Source organism: Prionailurus viverrinus, unplaced genomic scaffold (genome assembly GCF_022837055.1).
Source record: "Prionailurus viverrinus isolate Anna unplaced genomic scaffold, UM_Priviv_1.0 scaffold_35, whole genome shotgun sequence".
Classification (NCBI taxonomy): domain Eukaryota; kingdom Metazoa; phylum Chordata; class Mammalia; order Carnivora; family Felidae; genus Prionailurus; species Prionailurus viverrinus.
This window is the reverse complement of record NW_025927605.1, coordinates 4,168,415-4,191,693: the sequence shown is the minus strand read 5'-3', so window position 1 is coordinate 4,191,693 and position 23,279 is coordinate 4,168,415. Positions and strand designations below refer to the sequence as shown.

General features: G+C 38.5%; 1 protein-coding gene across 1 annotated transcript; it reads right to left on the bottom strand.

The window, feature by feature from the left end:
* Nucleotides 1-3,603: 3,603 nt before the first annotated feature.
* On the bottom strand, nucleotides 3,604-23,279 carry SMARCE1 (SWI/SNF related, matrix associated, actin dependent regulator of chromatin, subfamily e, member 1). The gene is made up of 11 exons (XM_047845712.1): nucleotides 23,052-23,279; nucleotides 20,976-21,027; nucleotides 20,759-20,802; nucleotides 17,693-17,797; nucleotides 12,431-12,511; nucleotides 11,360-11,491; nucleotides 10,928-11,099; nucleotides 7,765-7,937; nucleotides 6,677-6,778; nucleotides 5,834-6,044; nucleotides 3,604-3,879 (listed from the first exon to the last, which is right to left on the bottom strand). Exons 2-11 carry the CDS (start codon nucleotides 20,980-20,982, stop codon nucleotides 3,671-3,673), a joined length of 1,236 nt encoding a protein of 411 aa, XP_047701668.1. The 5' UTR covers nucleotides 20,983-21,027; nucleotides 23,052-23,279; the 3' UTR covers nucleotides 3,604-3,670.

Below are 23,279 nucleotides of genomic sequence, written 5' to 3'. Positions count from 1 at the left end.
AGATCTGAAAAAAAAAAAAAAAAACAAAAAAAAAACCCCAAAAACCCAAAGCAGGCTCCAGGCTCTGAGCTGTCAGCACAGAGCCTGATGCAGGGCTCAAACTCACAAACTGTGAGATAGTGACCTGAGCTGAACTACCCAGGCGCCCCGCCTGCAATGTATTTTCAAAATCAGTGGTTAAATACTTGATAGTTTGGGATTTGCATTTGAATCAGGGTTTTATTTAACAATATGCAGTAATTATTAGAGAAGTATATAGATCAGCCTGATAAATCGAAGGTTCTATCATTTCACACTCAGAAAGCTGCTATTTCGAGCTTATACTTGGACTATAAAATGCAAAATTACTAGGTTGAACCAGTTGAACTTGTCATTTTGTAGACAAAAACCTACATTGACAATTTCATATGGTTCAACCTAATACTAAAGACATTTATAAATATAGGTTTATAGTTTCTAATACATTTAGACATTGTTTTCTACTAAATTCAGAATTTTCCTTCCCATACTGATCAAAGAAGCACTATCACAGCAAGCCAAATTATAATTCAGCATGATTTCTTCTAAAAAGCCTCCTTTTAACAAATTCCTTTTAACTTGTTTTGCACAGTGGATTTTTCATTCACAAAGACGTTAAGCCCTTTACTGTGCAAATCATTAAGAAGCCAATTATTGTTCCAGCAAGGTGTGCCCAGTGGTCAGAAACAAGATAAAACCCCTGCGTATGCTGAAACCAGGTGGGGAGACCATGTGTGGTAGTGCTTGGGGGGAAGAGGGGGATTATTCATGAAACGAGGATTTAACAAAGCATAATCCCAGCTTCCTTGCCTGTTCACGTGAGAAACCAAAGCTTCAATTGAACTGCAGGCAGTGGGAGTTTCACACTGTCAGCACCAACTGTCTGAAACCCCAAACTGGTATCTAAATGTGAAGGACCAAAACTAAAAATTTAGAGCAACTTAGTCAAATGTCAGATTTCCCTTTTCAAATATACAAAGTATTTTATCTTTTCCATAGGACATTCTACTATGTTAAAATGGGATAGCTCCTAGTAACTTTCTCCCAAAGTTCTCTTTTACAGAATGATGTTCGTGTACTGTAGGAGAGCCATTTAAAAATACATGCTTGTTGACAGACAGGGTAAAAAATGAAATTTGAAACTCCTGTAAGAAAACTGGGGGACTGTGGGGGATTCCCCCTCCCATTTTTTTTTTTGTTGTTAAAAATTAATGAAAATATAAGCCCTTAAATTCTACGCATTCATACTCAAAATAAATGCACTAAAGGTCATGGCTCTTTGGAGCAGGAAGACACTGAGACAAAGTAGTTCAATCTATTTTACAGTTGAAATAGGCTGAGAGTTTATGTGACTTGACCAGTGCCTATGGGAATATGGAAAACAAAAAGAAAATCAAAGACCTCAGCTCTATCCCACATTGTCAAAGAAACATTGGAACATCTCCAGCATTGGTGACTTCTACACACATCGTTCTGACAAGTGGGAGTTTTAATTCAATCTTCCCTGCCCTGTGGTTAAAAGCAGTCACATCGGATCTGACTGAATTCATTCTCCAGCCAATTGGCCTAGCATGGTGTGGGCAGGCATATGTAGATAGGCTTGTTTTTCAGGGCTGAATCCAGCCTGGCAAAAGGCACTGATTCTGTCATCTTAAGACTTCAAAACCATGGTGAATGACCCGAATCTTGCTCTGGCATGCTTCTCCATGCATATATTTAACTTCTCTGCCCAGTTTTGATGGAGGGAATACACCAAGGCAGTTATCCAGTTTGTTGGGTAGGAGATGCCTACAGGTGTTGGCCTTACGATGTCCGACACCCAGAAACTGATCTATTTGACGGGTTGGTTCTTCAATTCACAAACAGAAGAAAGATCCCATGTGCTATTTAGAAAAAGAGATCGAGGGTTGTTCCCACCCAGTATCAAGCTTCCTTTCCCCTCTCATTCTCTGGCGCCTGAGTGAGTGGAGTCAGCCGTGGTTACTATGTGCTGTGAGCTCAACAGCAGGAAATTATAAAAAACACCACTATGAATAAAGTCCTGTCCGTATGGAGTTTTCTCCATGTAAGTTGAGGGCTTATTTATTTACCCACTTTTTCAAAGGTAATTTAAATGTAGAGGGGCGCCTGGGTGGCTCAGTCCCTTGAGTGTCCAAATTCAGCTCAGGTCATGACCTCACGTCCGTGAGCTCGAGCCCCGTGTCGGCCTCTGTGCTGACAGCTCAGAGCCTGGAGCCTGCTCTGGATTCTGTGTCTCCGTCTCTCTCTGCCCCTCCCCTGCTTGCACACTCTCTCTCTCAAAAATAAGTAAATGTTAAAAAACTTCTTTTAATGTAGAAACATACTTCCTTTTAGAGTCAAAGACCAACCTTTATATGTGGCATGACTATAAGGAGATGGATTTTTCTAAGTGTCTCGTACAAATGAACTTACTACAGCAGTTTACAGACATCGTTGGGTGATAGAAGGACCCTGAAGATGCAAATCTATAATGGCTGTGTGAGGCCACTCCCTGATGTCACAGTAACAAAGTATTTGCTTTGCATAAAAATAGTGCATTAAAAACACAGAGACATTTTTTTCCACTTATTTATTACATTTGGACCTTTAAGAAACATATACCATCAGATATACCACTATTCAGTAAAAATCTACTCTAGTTTTTGGGACGCATACGTGTCACAAACTATCTTTCTTCTAGTCTCCAAGACTTCACTAAGAATTTATCAAAAAGGTAGACTCTGATCTATGGGATCCTGAGCCTTGAGGTTTTGAACGTTTTGATTATTGTAGAACAATTCCAAGTGGATGAACTTAATTCCCAGCTGTTTTCCTTCTGGAAATGGGCTAATCATTTTGAAGTTGTCTAGTCCACCGCAAGACTATTCAATTCCTTAAGCTTTGTGATCTATTCTGTCTTTGGAAAACTTGGTAAAAAAGTAATTTTTTTTTTTCTGTACAATAAGGATGAATTTATCAGAACACACCCAATATTAATCATAACAAAAAGCAGTATACGTAATGTGTATGTGCCATGTTGACTTTAATGACTACTTCAGAAGCTGGTAACTACTCTACCTATGGAAACTATTTCTGGATCAATACGACCCAAGCTCAGTTGCAGTCAACTCCTTAACACAACTCTTGGTATGTGACATTGATTAAAAATAAAAAAGGGTAAGTGAACAAATACATACTCATACATGATAACGTTTTCAAGAAGCTACTCTTTGTGGAAGGCTACAGGAAAGGGGACTTTCAGGAGACTGTTGACAGGGACCGGGAGGTTTAAAGCTATGGCTTTGGTAAGCACCCCAGTGAGCTATAGGAAGGCATTCGTAAGAGTCGGATTGTGCAGCATCAAAGGAGAACTCTCTAAAAGAGGTGGGTGTTTTCTCAATTAATTTAAATTCTGAGGCTTTCAGTAGTCGAGGGCTAGAAATAAGACCCAAAGAAAAGAACCATCTTCACAACGGCTTAAGAAAGGTGACTGTGCCATTCGGCTCATGATGCTAAATGGTCCAAAAGCATTTGGTGGTGTGATATGGACAAGAAAAATATTAATACACAAACCACATAACACCATTAAAACTCAAAAAACATCTTTTTTTCATTTAAAAAAGTATTTAGAACACATAAAACAAGGCAACATTTATTCTTTCTTCTCGTCTTCCGGTGTGGGGTCTGCTGGTGGTTCCTCCACGGTTGCACTGTTGCTCTCTGAGCCAGTGTTACTATCACTGGTCCCTTCCTCAGCCATACTGTCCACCCCCTCTTGCCCGCTCTCCTTGTCCTCAGGAGTAGATGTGCCTTCTTCACCATTCTGTTGGCTCTCCGTCGCTTCTTCAAGGTGTGTCTCCTCTGTAACCACACATCTGTCACTGTTAGTTCCAAGACACAAATTCATTCTTCTAATTATGCTGACAGTCTAGAGCTGTACCGTCCAACATGGTAGCCACTCACCATGAGTAATATTAAGAGCCAGCATGACTGAGGAACTGTTAGCATCCCTGAAACAATTTGGGTTTGCAAATCTACTTTTTAGCTGTAAATTTACAAAAGCTAAATACAGATCAAGTATTTCTGATGAAAATTTAGCTTCTAAATTTAGATGTGCTACAGGTATAAAATACACATCAGATTTGGAAAACTTAGTATGAAAAAGGAATGTAAAAAAGTAATACTTAAAAAAATATTGATTACATGTTAAAATCTTGTTCAAGACATACTGGGTTAAACAAATAAATATATTATTAATATTAATTCATTTGTTCTGCTTTACTTGTAAAACATGCCGTTAGAAAATTTATAATTACACAGCGACTTACATTTTATTTCCATTGGACAATGCTGTTCTGGAGTGCTTTGGATTTAATTAGTAAGAAAGCAGGTGTGGAAATGATAAAAGGGCGATATTTTAGGTACTTTGTTAAATGTCATGCTGGGTTGTTTTCTGTACGAAATTAAGAGCACGAAGTTTTCGCTCTAATATTCTCAATTTCGTCTTTTTCTTTAGCTAGAAGGATAAAATCTAAGTAAATACTATACAGACATGCTCTACTCATAGACAGAACAGAGGCAAAGGACAGAGTGTTCTGTCTACTTGCAAAATAAGCAAAGAATCATACTCCATACCCTAATTCTCAAGCTCCTGCTTTAACCACAAAAATGTGCTCATGCTCCAAATTTGTTAAGATAAAAAATATGTTCAAAGCAGAAAAAGAGTCAGATAATGAAACTTAAAAATCTGACTATCTGAAATGCTAATCTGCTGAATTAGATCTTGTAGAAACATCTGGTAAAGAGATCTATATTCCATGAAATGTTTTCCTGATGTCAAATCAGAAACTGTCAGCTGAATACCAAGTATGAAGACTGTCCCTCCCCCTTCTGCAGTGATGGTCCAGGGAGCCTTTAGCTGTATCTCCCATGATACTTTGAGCTCAGTCCTGTTTGCACAGGGCACAGGACAGGGTCAAAGTAGTACCTAAGGTGAAGCGATCTCAAAATTTCAAGTAATTGGTTTAATCAATATTTTATGTGAGTTTGACATGTTATTTTGTGCTTTGAGAAATGCTTTTAAACAGGAAAACCAGTAGGCTTGGAAGTAAGAACTTTTCTCAGATGGGGTCAACAAGCCTTTTCCGTAAAGGCTAGACAGTCAAGTATTTCAGGTTTTGTGGGCCAGGCAGTCTCTGCAAACACTCAACTACACTGTGGTGGCCCCAAAGCATCCAGACAACATGTAAGGCTATATTCCAAAGAAGTTTATTTATGACAATAGGCGGTGGGAAAGGATTTGGCCTGCAGGTGTCCCTTGCAGGTGTCCCTGATCCTTAAAAGCAACAACCACAAATCACATTTTAGCAATAAAGGCTAAAATACTGACTGCCAACACTACATCAAATCCAATACTAAATGATTTTATATACATTTCCTTATTTATCCTTGGGCACTCCTTCTCAGAGGCTGGCACCAGAGTACTTACACGAAGAACCTGTGATTAAATAATTTGTCCAGTCATATGCTAGCAGGTGGTGAAAGAGTTCAGACCCAGATCTGTCTGACTCCAGGGCCAGGATCCTAACCTTTGTATCATTATACTTTATATTCCCAAGCTAGAAAATGATGCCTCGATCTGGGCAAATACCTGAGACCTCAAATAGCCAGACTAAACACCAATGCCCCACTGCTGTTTTGTGTTGACACCAACATTTTAGCTGAATCTAGGACAGAGATTAAGATTTGCAGAGAAATGTGTAGATCACTCAGAGAATAACCCTGACATTCACTTTGCTGTTAACTGGCAGCTCACCTGTCTCCATTGGGACACTCTCGTCATCCTTCTTGTCCTCGGTCTTACTGGCAGCTTGCTCTTCCTCAGGAACCATGCTGCTCTGACTGCGTTCAGCTTGCTCCGCTGCCTCTTTTTCTCTTTCCTCCTGCCTTTTGCGAGCCTGTTCCTCTGCCTGTGCAATTTCAGCGGCAATTTTTTCCATATCCACTTCCACTTTCAAACCGCACAACTAACAGAAAGAGAGAAAACTCTCTTAGTAATGTTCTTTTCTTACAATCTCTGAACCAGAGAAATTTTATTTCAAAAGGGGGCTTTCTTGGCTAGGAACTATGTACACGTATACAGGAAGGGAAAAAATATGGTTCTAGGTCTGCTCTGAAACTCTGTGTCTACAGGAAAAGAAAGCAGCCATGTAACCCCAAGGACTGCAGAATGGTTGGGGAGGCGATGCTGAAAGTACTGGGTTATATACAAGGCTTCCATTTTTTATCTCAAGCTACCTAACATTAGATGTACTTGTTTTAATACAAAGTACACACTGTAACTAAATTTAATGAAAACATTTAATGAATAAATCTCAATAAAATGAAAACAAACTCATGATTCCAGGAGTTTAAATTAAAACACCAAAGGGTCCAGAGTCTACGGACTTAACACGTGTGTGTTTTTATATTTTAAACCTACTGCAATTTTGCCAGAAAATGGGAATAATTTCATAAAACAAAGATCTTACTGGTTATAGCAGAGTTAATTCTATTTGAAAGTGAGTAACATTCAATAAAAACACTATTTTAGAAAAAAGAATGAGAAAAAAAATAACAGACAGTGATAAAAAGTACAGTGAACACATTAAATTGATACCCTTTTAAGTTCATTGTTAAATGAATCTGTGCTTTCCAGGAATTTCCTCTTCTTTTCCTGGTGTCTCTCCTCTATTTGAAGAAGTTCAGCTTCTAGTTTTCGCTGAAAGACACAGGATCCAGCTTTCTTATTACTGAATTACTTTCTCAAAAGCAAATGTCAAACACAGGAAATACATCTCATTTTGTAGCGGTATATACTTTTTAAAAAAAATGCTGGGGCGCCTGGGTGGCGCAGTCGGTTAAGCGTCCGACTTCAGCCAGGTCACGATCTCGCGGTCCGGGAGTTCGAGCCCCGCGTCGGGCTCTGGGCTGATGGCTCAGAGCCTGGAGCCTGTTTCCGATTCTGTGTCTCCCTCTCTCTCTGCCCCTCCCCTGTTCATGCTCTGTCTCTGTCCCAAAAATAAATAAACGTTGAAAAAAAAAAAATAAAAAAAAAAAAGTTTATTTATTTTTGAGTGAGAGAGAAAAACGGAACCAGCAGGGGAGGGGCAGAGAGAGGTGGAGACACAGAAGCTGAATCAGGCTACAGGCTCTGAGCCGTCAGCACAGAGCCCAACGTGGGGCTCGAACTCACGAACCATGAGATCACATGACCTGAGCTAAAGTCGGACATTTAACTGACTGAGCCACCCAGGCACCCCTGTAGTAGTCTACACTTTTTAACAGTGTGACAAAAGTTTTGAATTTTTTATTTAAATCATTTATTACACAATGTGTCTAACTAAGATCTTAAAGCAAAAAATGCAGTATAGAGGAATGATTACAATTAACAAGTAGCTGTTAAAGAATATTGTTTCAGGCTTAATTTCTTCAGAAAAAAATATTTAGTTAAGCAGTAAAGGTTGATAGGATGTCTTAAAATTGTGAATGGACATACTTTCCATCACAAGGGTCTTTGGTACAGTTTTAACAACTTATTAAATCCCTGGGAAACCTCCATTTCCTCTAGCTCTTCTCCGAATCAGGAACAGATTACAACGAACACAGAAATACTTAACAGGCACACCGCTGCATGGTATAGAATCACGCCACTGGGGGCCTGTGACACAGGCCCAACTTATTATAACAAACGGTTTGTGACTTTACCTGATGAACCATTAAGGACTGGACCTGTCGTTTGAGGACCTGCATTCTAGCTGTTGTGACAACTGACCGAACGTCTGGCACCACACTCTCACTAAGGATTTCACTGATGAGGCGGTGGTTTCTCTGGAAACGGGCGGTGGCTGTATGCTTCATTGAAAAGCCATCATCATAATCTGGAATAAGCAAGATGTTCGGGAAATGAGGTCACCAGTAACCATAAACAGGGGAGAGTAACAATGTTAATGCTTTATTACCAAGGAGCCATGGCCCTCACTGGTCTAACAACGGGGCCTAACAAGGGCATCGTAGGAGCACCGGGGCAGTCACGTGATAAAAGTCATACAGAGGACATAACATGTTCACTGGCCAAGGTATTGGTTTTTCTCACAAAATCTTTAAGTGATGATATGTGTCTAGAAGGATTTGGTTGAAACACAAATGAGATAAAGCCATGTGTCTTCTGGCCTGGAAATCCATCAACGGGAAGGCTGCATGTTACAGCAAAAGTGAAATGCTGCTGAATGGTTCACTTTCTTGGTAGTAATTTAAGGCATTTACACCTAATGACAACATCTGAAATGGGCAGTGTCTTTGTCCCTGTTTAATTTTAATAGTAAAGTAATGAAAATGCCCACCGCAGAGAAAACATTATCTCTAGCAACACTGTTTCCCAGACCAGCATACACATTTCATTCGATTAAAAAACCATTAAAGCCCGAAAGTAATTTTATAGGAAAAGAATGTTTAATACCAAATTTTACTTTTATTAATCCACATACAAATATAGTTGTTGCCAGTCTGTAAAGCTATTACTTTGTTGTCATTCACTCAAGTTCATATATAGAATGGATCAGGCTTATATGCTTATTTTTAATAGCTATGAAACAGTATTTCCTTCTTCTCAACCCTTGCTCTATCACCTCCATGATTTTGGACATACCTGATAATAATCTGTACTATTTTTATTTAACATATTTATTTAAATTAACTCACTTAAAAAAAAAAGCTCCCTCTAAAGCAATACACATTAAAATAGAAGTTCCTCTCCGACCCACCTAAACTGTCTTAGTGGCCCACCAAAGGTGGAGGGACCATGGTTTAGGATACTTTGCTAGAGGCCCGAATTGTGTGGCTCTATCATAGTTTAGCACCTCCATTATCATTTGGTAATCAAGTAGTTCCTAAAATGCCCATCATCAAAATACCACTGCTACAAACTGCTGTGCAAATTACTTTTTGTCTCCTTTCGAGTAATTTTAGGACATATACTTCTAAAATTAAAACTACTGAAAGAAAGAATACTATTTAAAAAGATTGTGACCTTTTCTATTTGTTAAGGAAGTTTTCCATATTCACACTTGAGATTATACATGGTATATTCATGCTACCTCTAAATTATATATATGTATTTGCTTTTTGATGTTTTCTTTCATTACTTGGAGCCAGTGTTGACCACTGGAGGGGAAATCAAGTCTTAGCAATCTAGACTTGTCTTTCCTGCCACTTCTAGTTGTCTAATTTGGGTTTTTTGGGGGGAAGGAGTAGGCTTATATTTTCTGGTTATTTTCTAATTTCCAGCTATTTACTTGATCTCATGAATATTCTCTAAATGCCATTTAAAAAACCTTTCACTGCTTTGTGTGGAAACTGTGTATGCCTTCTCTGTAACAGAAGCTGGCAGCTGCTGTGCTCACAGGGACCACCCTTCTCTTGGCCTGATGCTCATCCTCATCTCCCAAACCTTCCTCTTTCTACTCGGTTCGGGGGCATAAGTCTAAGGTCTAAAGTTATTCTTATCCTGGCATCTTTATTTTCACCTTACTTTCTTACCAGCAGCTTTAAGTTCCTATCTTAAACTTACAAAACATAATGGGCCAAAGTCTGAGGAACAGAGATCTTTTGAAGACTGTTTCTGAATGAATCTCTGCAATCCTGCTCGATGTTCATGCAGCCACCTTTCACCTAACAAAAACTGTTAATTGTTTCTACTTGTGGCTTCCGTGTACTCTTATACTGAACCCTCACCATCCTTTCAATTATTTGTGGACTGGATCTTCTTCTATTTTTTAGTTCAGTATGTTTTTCTTGCATTAATCATCCAATCTGAGTAATTTTTGGTCTGTGTTTGCTAGTGTGTCCTAAGCACTGCTGACTCTGTTAAACAGAGTTTAACACTAGGCATTGTTCCTAGTCTGTATTCTACTCTATTATTATTAATTACAGTATTCTATTCTACTCTGTATTTATGTGAATATCTATCAATATCCCAGTCCATTCTTTTAAAAAACCATTGTTTTTCCTCTCCTTCTGGGTATATGTTTATTCATTGTGTTTAGGTGACATTATTGCTTCCTCCCTCAATGTTATTTTTAAAGTTCTTACAAGCTTCCTCTTTGTTACCACTATAGGATCTTAAATTATTTTCTTGATGTTTTTGTTACTTGTAGCTAGAGCTGCTGGCCTTTTCCACATCACAGCCACACAGGGAGAAAATGTTATTTGTACAGCAGGCTTGATTCGTGGAGGAGAATGCTCATAGCTGCAGGAGGCCAACTCTGAGGCTCCTTGCAGTGTCAGACCCTGCCTGGCTGTGGAGAACCCGGGATTAATCTGTACGCCTGCAACCTAGTCACAGATTGCCCATCAGGAAGCTCTGCTATCTGTATGTGTATACAGTTGTACATGTGCATAAAATCTGTATGTGTTCCCTCACGTGTCACCATGAGTTACGTTGGATTTCTGAATTAAATGGCAAACAAATTTGTAATACTTCTACCCACTCAGTAACCTTCTCCCTTAAGAGCCTTTAATTCAGCAAGCTTAAGGAACCAATAAGAAAACAGGACATAACAAGAAGGCATTCAGCTCTTTAAAAGCAGGTAAGGCAAAATTCTGACTCAAAAACCTTTCCTGCATTCTGAGTATAAAGATTCTGATAAACAATAAATAGTTTTTGCTCTTTTCTGCACTAACAAAGATATCTTTTTCTTGTGGGAAATTCATACACAGATCTTAAAATAATGAATGAAAATACTGAAATGGCACTTACATATGCTTTGTTTTCCATTTAGGATAGGAAATAAAAACAAACTTAAAAGATTCCTTGTAATTTTACTTCTCAGAGAATGCATAAACAAAACCCCACTTTTTTTTTTTTTTTTACCATCTGGATCTTCAGCAGGCTGAATGCTCATGTAAGGTTCTCCTTTCTCCATGCGAGACTGTCTCTGTCGACTTTCTTCCTCTAAAGCAGCTTCTGCACGACTTTTTGCATTTATATAAGCAAGGTATGCAGGGGAATTATGATAGGCCTTCATAGATTCATTGTACTCTATCTGAAATTCAAATGTTTTTCAGTTTTATAATTCACATATTACAGGTTATATGAATACCTTTATCTCATTCGAATATCAAAAGATAAAATGATTTCCTTTTTACAGACAAGGAGTCTGAAGCGTAGAAAAATTAAGGGACTTGACCCAGGCAGACAGACAGTGCAGCCTTAGCTGATTAGATCTTTTGTTTCTTTTCTATACAACAAGCAAATGTGTATGCATTTTATATTGTCTCCATCCCGCTGTGGTCCCCATTCTACCTTTTCTGCTTCGTATTCGTTTAAATATTCTTGTTTTTCTTCATCAGTGAGATCTCGCCACATGCCACCAATAATCTTGCCAATCTCCCACAACTTTAGGTCGGGGTTGGAAGCTTTTACTTGGTCCCAGACCTTAAAAAGGAAACATGAAATTTCAGTATTGATGCCTAAAAATATAGACCTTTAACAATACTTTTTGATACAGAAACTTTTAAACATGAACAAAAGCAGAGGGAATTAATTGTACTAAACTCCTGTGTTCTGATCAGCCCGCTGCAACAATTATCAATAGCTGGCCAATCTCATTTCATCTATACTCTGCTGGATTAATACACAGCAGATCTCAGACATCTCCGATCACTGTTAACAGTTCAGATGAACTAACCCAGTAACAGTCTCTGTCTCTTTAAAGGTTCACAGAATTTAGAAGGAAAGTGGTTAATCTGCTAACACAACAGACCTTATCTTCAAATACATGTACAGTAATTATGACCCCAAATTTCTAAATAGTGGCGAATATGCTAAATGCTCTTGTCATTAATAAAGACACTGGCTGTGTTTGTTATTTGAAGAGAATATAGGTTTGTCACCAAATGCAACTAAACAGAACAAAATAAAAACATGAGGGAAAATTTAAGAAATGCAAAGAAAATAAAAATTACCGTAAGCTTACACTGTTTGGAGACAACTACTGCCTTCTGGGCTTTTTTTCCTTCAAACTAACATATAGCTGCCACTGTTTTAATAAAAAATATGACACAAATAAATAGATGTAGTCCTGTATTCCTTTTTTCACTTCACCCTTTTCTCATGTCACTGAATTTCTCCAAAAGACTATATATTGGCTACATAACATTACCTTCTGGATTTAAACCATTTTTATTTAATCATGTTATTCTTGTTGGATTTTAGTCCTGGAATTCTGAAATCGGAACTAAGTTCTTTAAAAACTGCAATTCCTTATCCTTCCCTCTGTGCACAGAAAAACTGGCTAAGCCATTATGAAATGTGATGGAAAGCAAACAAGCAAAGACAGCAGTCCTCACACCCCTCTGGCTCCTGGGCACCTACCTTTCTGCTGTACCTCATGTAGGGCATCAGCGGCTTATCTGGTGGCTTTGGGGGTTTTGGAATCGTAATACCAGAGGAGGCCTACAAAAGAGTTAAATATATTCATTATTCAATCGCAAGTAGTTCACCAGCAAAATGAAAAGAGAGTCCCTTAACAAATTCTAATGCGCCTTTCTTCTACTCGTCCATGGATACAAGATTCTTATATTTTCTCCACTGAAAATAGCTATCACTGCAAATTCAGAAATGTTCACATCAAAAGAAAATAAAGAAAATGACTTTAGGCACAAAATTTTAAAATATTTTACTTATCAGTTTATTGCTACTGCTTTGACAACCTGGCTGTAAGAACAAAGTATTACATAATAATCCATACATCAAAAATATAGAGTTACATATCACATGTCTCATGTTAGGACATTACCTAGCACCCTTTTGTTGTGCTTAATTTACCATTACACATACAGTCAACACTTGATTATCTGCCCGAGTCTGGGCTCCTTCAGCACTTACCACACTCACAGTCTGAGGGGGGGCTTTGTATCTACTCGGACAGTTTCAGGAATACACTGCACCCCCACATGAATGACACCCCTACAAAAACTACCTCCTAGGTTCAAAAACAGAAAAAAAAACAACAACCCTTATTTCCTTTATCAGGACTACACATTTTATTTTTCTTAAGGTTCTGTCTGTATCTAGTGGTTTTTATAGAGGGGATCCAAAAGCGTAAACTAAAGTCATGCCTTTTCTTGTCCTGAGTCTAATAACAGTGCCGGAGTAAATAAATTATCAGGAACAGAGAAATGGCAGACACAGGGCCCAATTAAGTTATTTCTGAGGCCTTACCTTATATTGATTTAAAAATTTTTGGGTTGGTGGGAACAAAGAAAAATGAAAACAAGAGGGAAGACAAAATATTTTTTTTTTTTTTAATTTTTTTTTTCAACGTTTATTTATTTTTGGGACAGAGAGAGACAGAGCATGAACGGGGGAGGGGCAGAGAGAGAGGGAGACACAGAATCGGAAGCAGGCTCCAGGCTCTGAGCCATCAGCCCAGAGCCCGATGCAGGGCTCGAACTCACGGACCGCGAGATCGTGACCTGGCTGAAGTCGGACGCTTAACCGACTGCGCCACCCAGGCGCCCCAAAATATTTTTAAAAAAGGTAAAGAAAAAGGTGAGCTAGAGAAGAAAAAGGTGAGTTAGAGAAAAAAACAAAGCAAAGAAAATGAGAGATTGGTTCATTCTATGGGCTAATATCTAGGCAAGAGATACCAAAGAGCTTCTAGTGAGCACCCCAGATAACTCCAATCCAAGAGTGTTTCTTTCTGAACTTAGTTTCATTTTAACATATATGACTACATTTGATGTAGGACCCAGAATAAATTAATCATGGCCAAATCATATATTTCCCCCCAGTTTCTAGGAGACAACTGATATTGATTCTCCTTGCCAGGCTGGGGGGAGGGGGAAGAGGTGCTGGCTTCACTCTAATTATCAAAAGACAGAGACTTGCAACTCCTTATAAAGAGACTTAGTGACATTTTGTTCCCTTGCCCTTCAGTTGTTATGATAAAACCCTGGACAAACGCCTCTTTTGAGGTGGGACATCAATTACAACCTTATTTTTTGTCCAAGGCTCAGAGATTAGTGTATCTGTGCCCCAATTCCACTGCTTTCAAACAACGCTTCCTCCTCCAAGGAGGGTCTTTCTCCATCCTTATGTATTTTTCAGTAACTCTGCTCCTTCATACATGAAATTGTTAGAAAGCATATCACCTTTGAGGCAGGATTTCCACTCTTCTTTCCACTCCTCCTATACATTTATACAATAATTCATGCTGGTGCCCATGCAGACAGACCCTGTTTTGTTTTGTTTTAGCCAGCAGCGGGCAATGGAGGTGAGCCACAAGGGATAGAAACTGTAAACAGAAGTGATCTGAACAGCCAGTAAGAGAAGATCTGTCTCCAAGTCTGCAGCAGTTTCAACGAGGGGTGAGGGAACTCCTACAAGGCTAAACTTAAATCATGGGTTCAGAGCAAGACACACAAAGGTCTCATTTTTCATTCATAAAGTTATTAGAAAGCATCTCCAACATAAATCTTCAGAATTCCATGAAGTGGGTTACAAATAAAGTTGGAATTATGCCAATAACTGAAGTTGGTAGACCGCCACTCACAGATTTTTTTAAAGAGATAAAGAATTCTAAAAGGTCTGTTTAAATATATCGAATTAAAACACTTTAAAAACAAATTCTAGTAATATTTGCTCTGATTACTTTTCAGAGAACCACATTTGGTAATATTAATGGATTTGCTTATTTCTCCTCCTTTCTTCCAAAGGAAGGTACCTAAATCGTCTACATACTGAGGCTGTATTTTCATTACACCGATAGTCAATTTATAAATACAAACAAAAGAAACCCAAAACAAGAATCACAAAGTTAAATTCCAGCAGGTTTTCAGGACACTGAAGATTTATATCACTAAACATCCCTAATTTATTTGCCATCTCAGCAGACTTCTACAATGCCTTAAACATTACTCTTAAAGAAAAAACACACAAAAAACCAGTCTGCACTTAAGACACTTTAACCTTGTTTTGAGAAGAGTCCATTAGAAACACCCCCTGCTTTCCTGTAGTCCTCTAGCTTGAGGAGTGAAAAGCTGCTGGCCCCTTTACCAAATGGCCCAGTGGTTATGCTTTTGGAGGGTTTTTTCACGTGTTTCTATCAAGAAAGCTACCTCTAACCGCAACTGTCCACCTTTACATTTTCTAACTGGCAATGAGTTGGGGAAAGTAACTGTGTGACTATGCTTGTCACAACTGTGCTCACATGAGAGTAATTCCTGGGAATCACCATAATTTTATGAAATTTATTTTGGCCACTCAAGAGATTTTATTGTTGTTTCTTCCAATTCCCTGCTTTCTCTGTCAGGGTCTCATTTAAGGGTTTCCTTCTAGGATGGAATTTCCATTGCAGCACAGAAATAAGCGGTGTTTAACATCTTGTCTCTACCTGGTTTCACACCTGTACTTAAGAGCACGCTAATCACCTTCGGGAAGAAGGACTGACTAGGAATGGATTCCATCTCACAGCTGTCACTGGTGCTCCAAGAGGTTTCAACACACTGCATATAGTCTCAAAACCATTCAAGTGCATGAGAATCACCAGGGAAACCAGATGTTCTGTAGAGCCTAAAGGAAGCTACTTGATGGGGTTTCACAGAATCATTCCTTCAAATCACTGACTTAAGACTATTTGCATACAATAATACCAACTAAGAGCCAAAAAGGGGGGGGGGGGAAGGTAACACATAATTGGGGTCATTTGAAAATAAAACACTTTTATCATGGTCAAAATCAGATCTGTTAAGTCATAACAAAGCTTAAGTTAGATATACAAAAAAGGTGTATGAAACTTCAGGCATAACTAATTTTCTTAGACAGCGATTCAGTGACCTAAAGGAGAGATGACTAAAAGTTGAAGGGGCTGGGGTTAACACAGGCTGAAATCCTTCAGTTTCTAGGCCCTTCAGGTTAAGTCTAGCCAGCAGTTTGATTACCCTTCAATCTGGTGTTGAGAGGACAATGATACCAAGATAACCACCACAAAGAAGCAAGATACTAAATTTTCTATGCCCAACAACCCTCCTGCACTAATCGACCCGGAAACTAGTGCCCAATGCAAATGCTGGGTTCTAACATCTCCAAGAGGGAATGAGAAACAGATCATTGACTCACAGGCCCTGAGACAGCGAGTGACCTTTCCTTTTCCTACTGAATGATCTCTATTTATTAACAGAGAATTCCCACAGATATATCCAAGTTAGGAACAAAATGCTTATACAAACTGAAATACAAATGATTCTAATATTACACTTATCACCATTTCTATACCATTAACATAGATAATCAAGAGCTGACTGTATAGAGCTATTAAAATGTAATCATTCTCTTGTTCACTCCCCATGAATAATTTTCTGCATTAACATGAATGATCCAAAATTGATTCTGCTCCTTGTTTAAATTAAATGTTCTTTATCATTGGATAACCTTGCCACCCATTATACCTGTGAAACACGTTTAGGCCAGGGAAAAACACGTATCGATGCACATAAAAACTGTATGCATTGTGAAATGCATACATACACACACTTGTCAAAATTCTTTCCAGATACCATGGAATATGCATGGCACATAAAAATTGATATGCTTATGAAGTACAAATTATGCAGAAACAATGAAAAATTTAGACAAACAAAACTATCCAGTTAAGCAATATGCTTACCAAGATAGACATACAGTTTGATAGTTACAAGCTTTCTGCTCTAGCTTGACTACAGGGTGAGAGGGCTCTTTTGAAGTCACATTAATTCAATTATTTATGAATACAGCAAACAAAAACCAAGTATTAAAAATTTTACAGCCATTATGGGTTGTAAAAATTCTCACCAATGCCACATTCCAATGTATGTAGGTATTTGGCTTTTGGATTTATTTTTATTTGCTTTTGGTAAATCATTTTCACATTTATCTTTCTTTGGTACTTAAGCTTCTTTGACTGTAGTTTAAGATGATTCTAAAATGAAAATGTGAAGTACATTACCCAATTTGGGTGTCTTAAGTTGATCATTTAAATGAAACATCGTCAGTTTCAGAAATCATACCCTTGTCCTACGGATTATAAATGCACTTCAAAATGGTCTGGCACATTCAACTTGCATTCTGCAATTCTTTGAAGTGATATGAAAATGTTTTTCTCTTTTTAACTGGAGAGAAATGAATCTCAGAAAGTCAGCTCTTAAATCCAAAAGACAAACAATTATGTGTAGCAGTTCAAACTGGTGGGCCACCGAAAAAAGCTCAGGTCCGTAAGCCTGGCTTTTATTAAGAAACTGAGTCCTTGAGCTTGACGTCAATGACCTTAAATGAAAGATACTCTTTATCTCAAAAAGGGTATTTTAGCTGTAATAAATTCTAGGTTTGTCTACATATAGTATAAGCAGTGCCCAGGGCTTTATCTCTACCAACCACCAAACAGAATGGATTCTTCTTTTCTTCTATATACATATCCAGATCTCACTACTTTTTTTTTCCAGTGTACAATCGTACAACGAATGTTTAAAATACTGAAAAAGCCAGGTTAAAAAAATTGTTTTAGATGGCTGTGCTGATGACTCAAAAGGACCTAACTCTGGAGGCATTTCTGGTCAAATCCAGTTGTTTGCCGGATGCTGTAATAGTTGATTCTCCTACCGTGACCCGGCTGTTGGTGCCCGGGTTCCCTCCCAGCCTGTAGTTGTTGTAGGCGAGATGACTGTATGGATTGTATCCCACAAACCCTGGTGTGCTGGGCATTTGCTGATGGAAACAAATGAGACAAAAACACGAATGAGAAATGAGCTCAAACGAGGAAAACACAGAAATGAAAAATGATCTGCATATGGCATGCAAAAGCAACCTGAATTTAAACAAGCAATGATGTGTTGTAACTGTTCTTTTTCTTTCATTGAGAAACCAGTCTGCAAGTGTTTTTTTTTTCTTTCTTTCTTTCTTCCTTCCCTTTTTTCCTCTTTGCGGGGGGGCCAGTGGTGTTTGTTGTGAGAATGTGTGTGCTTTTTCTGAAATAAGCAACACACTGAGGTGTGTCAAACACTCAGGATTACTTTATGTTCAATAATATGATATAACAACTTAGCAATACATGTCTGAGATAGGAAGGCTTGAAGTGTGATAAACTAGAAGTCTGAAAACACTTTACATGCAAAACAAAATGTGATTTATTTGACAGTTATGTAGATGCTGCCAATGTATTTATCTATTAAAAACAAATAAAAACAAGAAATGGACTGTTTTCAAAGACAGTTTTAAATCATTCTATATAATGTGAGAAATGAAAAGATACTCAAATCAGGAAGCCAGAGTTGTCAATAGAAAAGAACATATGTGGGATTCAATGGATGTCACATACATGATTTCAAAACAAAGACTTGTAAGAAATGCATGGATTTAATTCTGGGGTGCTATCTGATCTTTTCAACCCAGTCTTTCTTTTTTAGACTTTCTCTTCCATCTCTTCTTTGATCCATCACCCAGAGGTCAATCATGAACACTTTCTGCATTTAGTTTTAATGCAAACTACTTTTCTAGTCGACAGACTTGAACTCTCCTTTTTCATCTAGTTTCCTGATAGCTCTGACCCTTTCAAAACACAACTGCTCACTGCAGCAATGGAATTTTTCTTTTTGAATTGTATGTTGATGTAATCACAAACGGGCTCTTAGACAGTAGTGCCCTCATGGTTAAAACAATGACATCCGATGTTCATGAGAATCAAGGTAGAATGCATAAAAAGGATGTAGCAAAGAGAAACCAAAAGTAGGGTATTTAACCTAATGAAACTCAATCAAAACAACTAATTTAATTTTAACATGCAATTAACAATATTAGTCTTCACGTGTAGAATGTAAAATACACTTAACACACCCCAACTAAGCTGAAGCTGTTATAAACACAATTTTCTAAAACATGCCACTACACATATCCTAAGTGTCCAAAAGAAAGATATTCAAGCAGATATTACATTTGCAACTCTTTAGGAGAACAACTGAGCAATTCTAGTCTGTATAGGTATAAAAGACGCAAATTAAGCATATTTAAGTAGGCAAAACACAGATGAAGTATCAAAGGCACAAAAGAAGTGTATGTTACTTGGAGTGGTACATTTGGGTGGTGGTGGTATTGGTGGTGGTATTCGTGGTGGTGGTGGTGGTGATGGTAAATAGGTAATGGAAAAAAAAGAAAAGGAAGGAGGATAATTCATTTAATATCCATTCTGTTGGAGGTCCTAATCCCTAGTCTTCTGTATTTTATGTGTCAATGTGAAATTACAATGGTACAGAAATAGGACTAAAGAAAGGCCAAAAAAAAAAAAAAAAATCCCTTTCTACATTTGAGAAGTCATAAGGGGACACTTGGTTTTCGAGCTATTTTTGTTATCTCAAAAAATCAAGTTTTTGTCTTCAAGAGATTATACAGTGTCAGAGGCAATATTTACGTCAAAATGACATCTTCAAAGGTTGCATAAAGAATGAGAATCACTTCAACATTATGAGGCAATAATGTAAGAAAATTAAGTAAGGGAATTAAAAAAAATGAAAACTAAAACATTACAATTATACCATTTCCAAAACTGAAGTACATGGTTAGCTCTTTGAGGTCAGGAATCTCAACTGTTCAACTCCACCTGTATAACCACTAGCAGAGTGCCAAGGAGATGGTCATAAGAAATGTTCTTTGATTTAAGAAAGAAAACAAACCAAACACAGGACTTTAAGAGTACTGGAAGTAACTTCTGAAATTGTATGTTACATAAATTGAAATGAGAACATGAGATACGGTATCTCTTTTAAGAAGTATCTTAGGAAAAACAAATTGTTGATAAACATAACTAAAGCATACATCTGAGGGTTAGTAAGAAGAGTCATGGAGTGGAGAAAAAATTACACAAGGACCTAATTAGTAGACTAGCCTGAAATTTTGGGGCTAAGGGGTAAGGAAGGAGGGCTGGTAGCTGTTAAAGAATTGCTTTTGTAGGCTATGGTCAATGTTAACAGTGTTTTGTTTTGTTTTGTTTTGTTAAGAAAAAAACAAACAAAAAAACCCAACAAGGAATCCATTTCAGCAAGGCCTGAACAGTTCCTGTTATGTCTGTTTTGTGGATTGAATGATTATTTTACATGCTGTCCAAGCTGGGCCAGAACTTGTTGGGTGAAAAACCTAGTTCACAAGTATTTAGAAACTTTGAAACATTCAACAGGCAGGATCTGACCCACGGATAATGAAATCCTTACTTAAACAGCTTGAAAAATAAACATACACAATGAGTGTTATTATAGAACTGGAAGCTTTACTATTTGATTTAATATGAAAATTATATATAAACAAGGAGAGAAAAATGTAACCACTTGAAGGTTAGGTTTAAAAATAATAACAAATGGAGAATGAGTATTCACTCAATATTAACTTTTAAGAGTCTTGACAGAGATTAACTAGAAAGAGGTGTTAAACTTATCATTTATTTCCCATTAAAAAAAGAACTGAGCATAGGAGGTTGGAATTTCAGCAGTATGTTTCTTTTAATGTTGGGGTTGGTTCAAGGTAAGATGCAAAGAGTTATTTTATTTAGTAGGAAGTGCTGTTTTTTGGCTGAATTTTTCATCCTGTTGCTGTGATGACTGAGTGACTGTCACTGGAAGACATCTGGGTTTTTGTATCAAGGCCAGACTTGGCTATTACATTAACAAGAAAATTAAAACTTACTGTTGCAGGAGCTGGGGTGGGAGGTGGGGCATAAGATGGTCTTTCTGTTTGAAAGAAAATAAATAACTTCTTGTAAACAACTGAGATATAATACTATGCAACAAAACTACCAATGGTCCTGTTTTGAAGAAAAAAAATGAGAGTATTTTGGAATTCCCATTTGCTAGGGCATTAGTCTCTTATTAATAGATTGATAAATATAAAAAATGAAACTTACTTGACATTTTGGAAGGTTAAGTTCTCAGTTCCTTAAGAATGAATCTGAGACACTAAAATAAAAAAAGAAAAAAAAAAAAAGAAAAAAAAAAAGAGAATCAAAACTCAGCAAGCATAAGAGATGTTTCCCTAAAGAATAGGGTAGTTTAAATTGGTACTTCTTAGTAAAATTACACTATCTTCTAATAATCCAATTTTCTGCATGAAACTAGTTCTTATAGGTCATTTGGCTCATCAGAATTAAACAACTAAAACAAATTACTGGGGATATTAGCATTAATATTAGACATAGACTTCCAAGTTTCTTATGATATTGGGCCACCTCTTGCATGGAAAAGATATTGCTAATGCCATGTGAACATTTAATTAAACTGATAAAAATACAATGACAATAAAATGTGATGTATTATCAGGGCCCACCCCAACAAGGCCTACCAGATACTGACAGATCACTGATGAACAGCAGCTTTACCTTCCTCTTAGAATAACAACTTCTATTAAAACAAGGCAGCATTTTATTCCTGGAGGCAACGCAAAAGGTAACTGGTATGATCATGAGCTTTACGTTCTCTAATGGTGGCAAATAACTTTATCTCTCCTGGGAATAACTTTGAGAGTCTACCTGAGAAACTCTTATTAACCCTTCAAAGCCCATTTCAAAATATTATCTCCACAGTGGAAGATAATGATAAATTATCTTCATGATAAATTTCATGATAAATTACCCGGGAAGAATGAATTGCTTCCTCATCTGTACTCCTATCCAATTTACAGATCTATAATATTGTTCATTACATTGTATCATACCTGTTAATATGGCTAGATTGTGGAATAGAGACCATCTAACTCCTTATTGCAGTCCCAGCACCTAGCTCAATTCTTAATACATTTTGTCCTAATATTACCAGCTCAGAACAAGACCATACCCGCGTGAGCTTGTTCCTCACATCAAAATACATCACACACGATGTGTACAAAGAGACAAGCATTCATTTTTAAAAAAGAAGCAAATAACTTCTATGACTACTGGAATACTTTCATGGAACATTACGTGAAAACAAGCATGATGCTTTTGCTTCTATTCTACATTTTAAGGGAATTCCCTGGAGCATAAGGAATAAGAGGACTGTGTGGAAAGAAATTTTTCAATGGCCCAACCTGGGTCTCTCCCTCTTAAGGAAGGGGCAGAAACCATGGACTCCGGTGCAGATAGATTTCCTTGCGCTCACAATAGGGAGTGGGTGGGGTGTGGGTGGAGGGACTGTCAACATCCAGAAGGCCTTGCTGCGGGGATCCCTGACAATAATTGGCAAAGCTCCCTGGTACATCACACTTTATTGCTAATATTGTTAAATTATTGCTCTCGTCTGCTACTATAAATTCTAAGCGTGAGCTTGTACATTTGTCTGCCACTGGATCCATCCCCCGTGCCTGGCATAAAATACTAGCTATTTGTTGAACACTTTATACGGGGCAGGCTTATCACTTATTTCGGTTCATGGTCACAACTACCCTACGAGGTATGTATTGATAACCCACTTTACACAGGAATAATGGGAGTCTCGGCGAGTTTAAGTAACTTGTCTAAAGCCACACAGCCAGGAAGTGCCAGAGCCGGGTTTCAAACCCAGGCCAAACTGTTTCAGAGCTCTCGCTCTCCACTCTAAGCCACAAGTTCCTCGGTCGTTGCCGAAACACAGGGAAACCACCTTCCTGGGGGGGAGGGACCAAGGGCTTGGCTCGCCCCAGGGTTTCCCCTGAGGTCGTTTCCTTTAGGTTGTTGTGGAGAAGGCACTTCACCAGCAACTCCACTAAAGAAGGGAATGCATGGGTGCCTTGACCAGTTTGGCGGGGCTAGTGGCAGGGGCAAATCTTGCCGCCGAGGAGGGGCCCGAGATAGAACTCCCTCCCGGCTCCGGCTCCGCTAGGCCTCAAGGAGGCCGCAACCGGCCCCCAGCTCCGGCCCCGCGGCCCAGCCTGAACCTCAGCAACCCCCGGGAACTCGAGGTCCAGCCAAGCAGGGACACCGCGACTCGCCACCCTCCCGACCCGATCGGGCCCAGTCGGAAACACTCACCCGCGGGCAGAAAAAGCGCCCGTAGCTCCGGCCTCGTTTTCCTTTGTCCCGCGCACGCCCCGCCCCTCGCGTCCGGAGCGTCCGCACTCGCACTTTCCACACTCTTCTTAATTGCTTTCCAGCCCTCACCCGACTCTTTTGCAAAAGGAAACCTCCAGGTGAGGACGCGGTGGTGTTTGGCCCAGTCAGGGATTTTTTTTCAGGCCACAAACGTTCCTCAAACCCCCC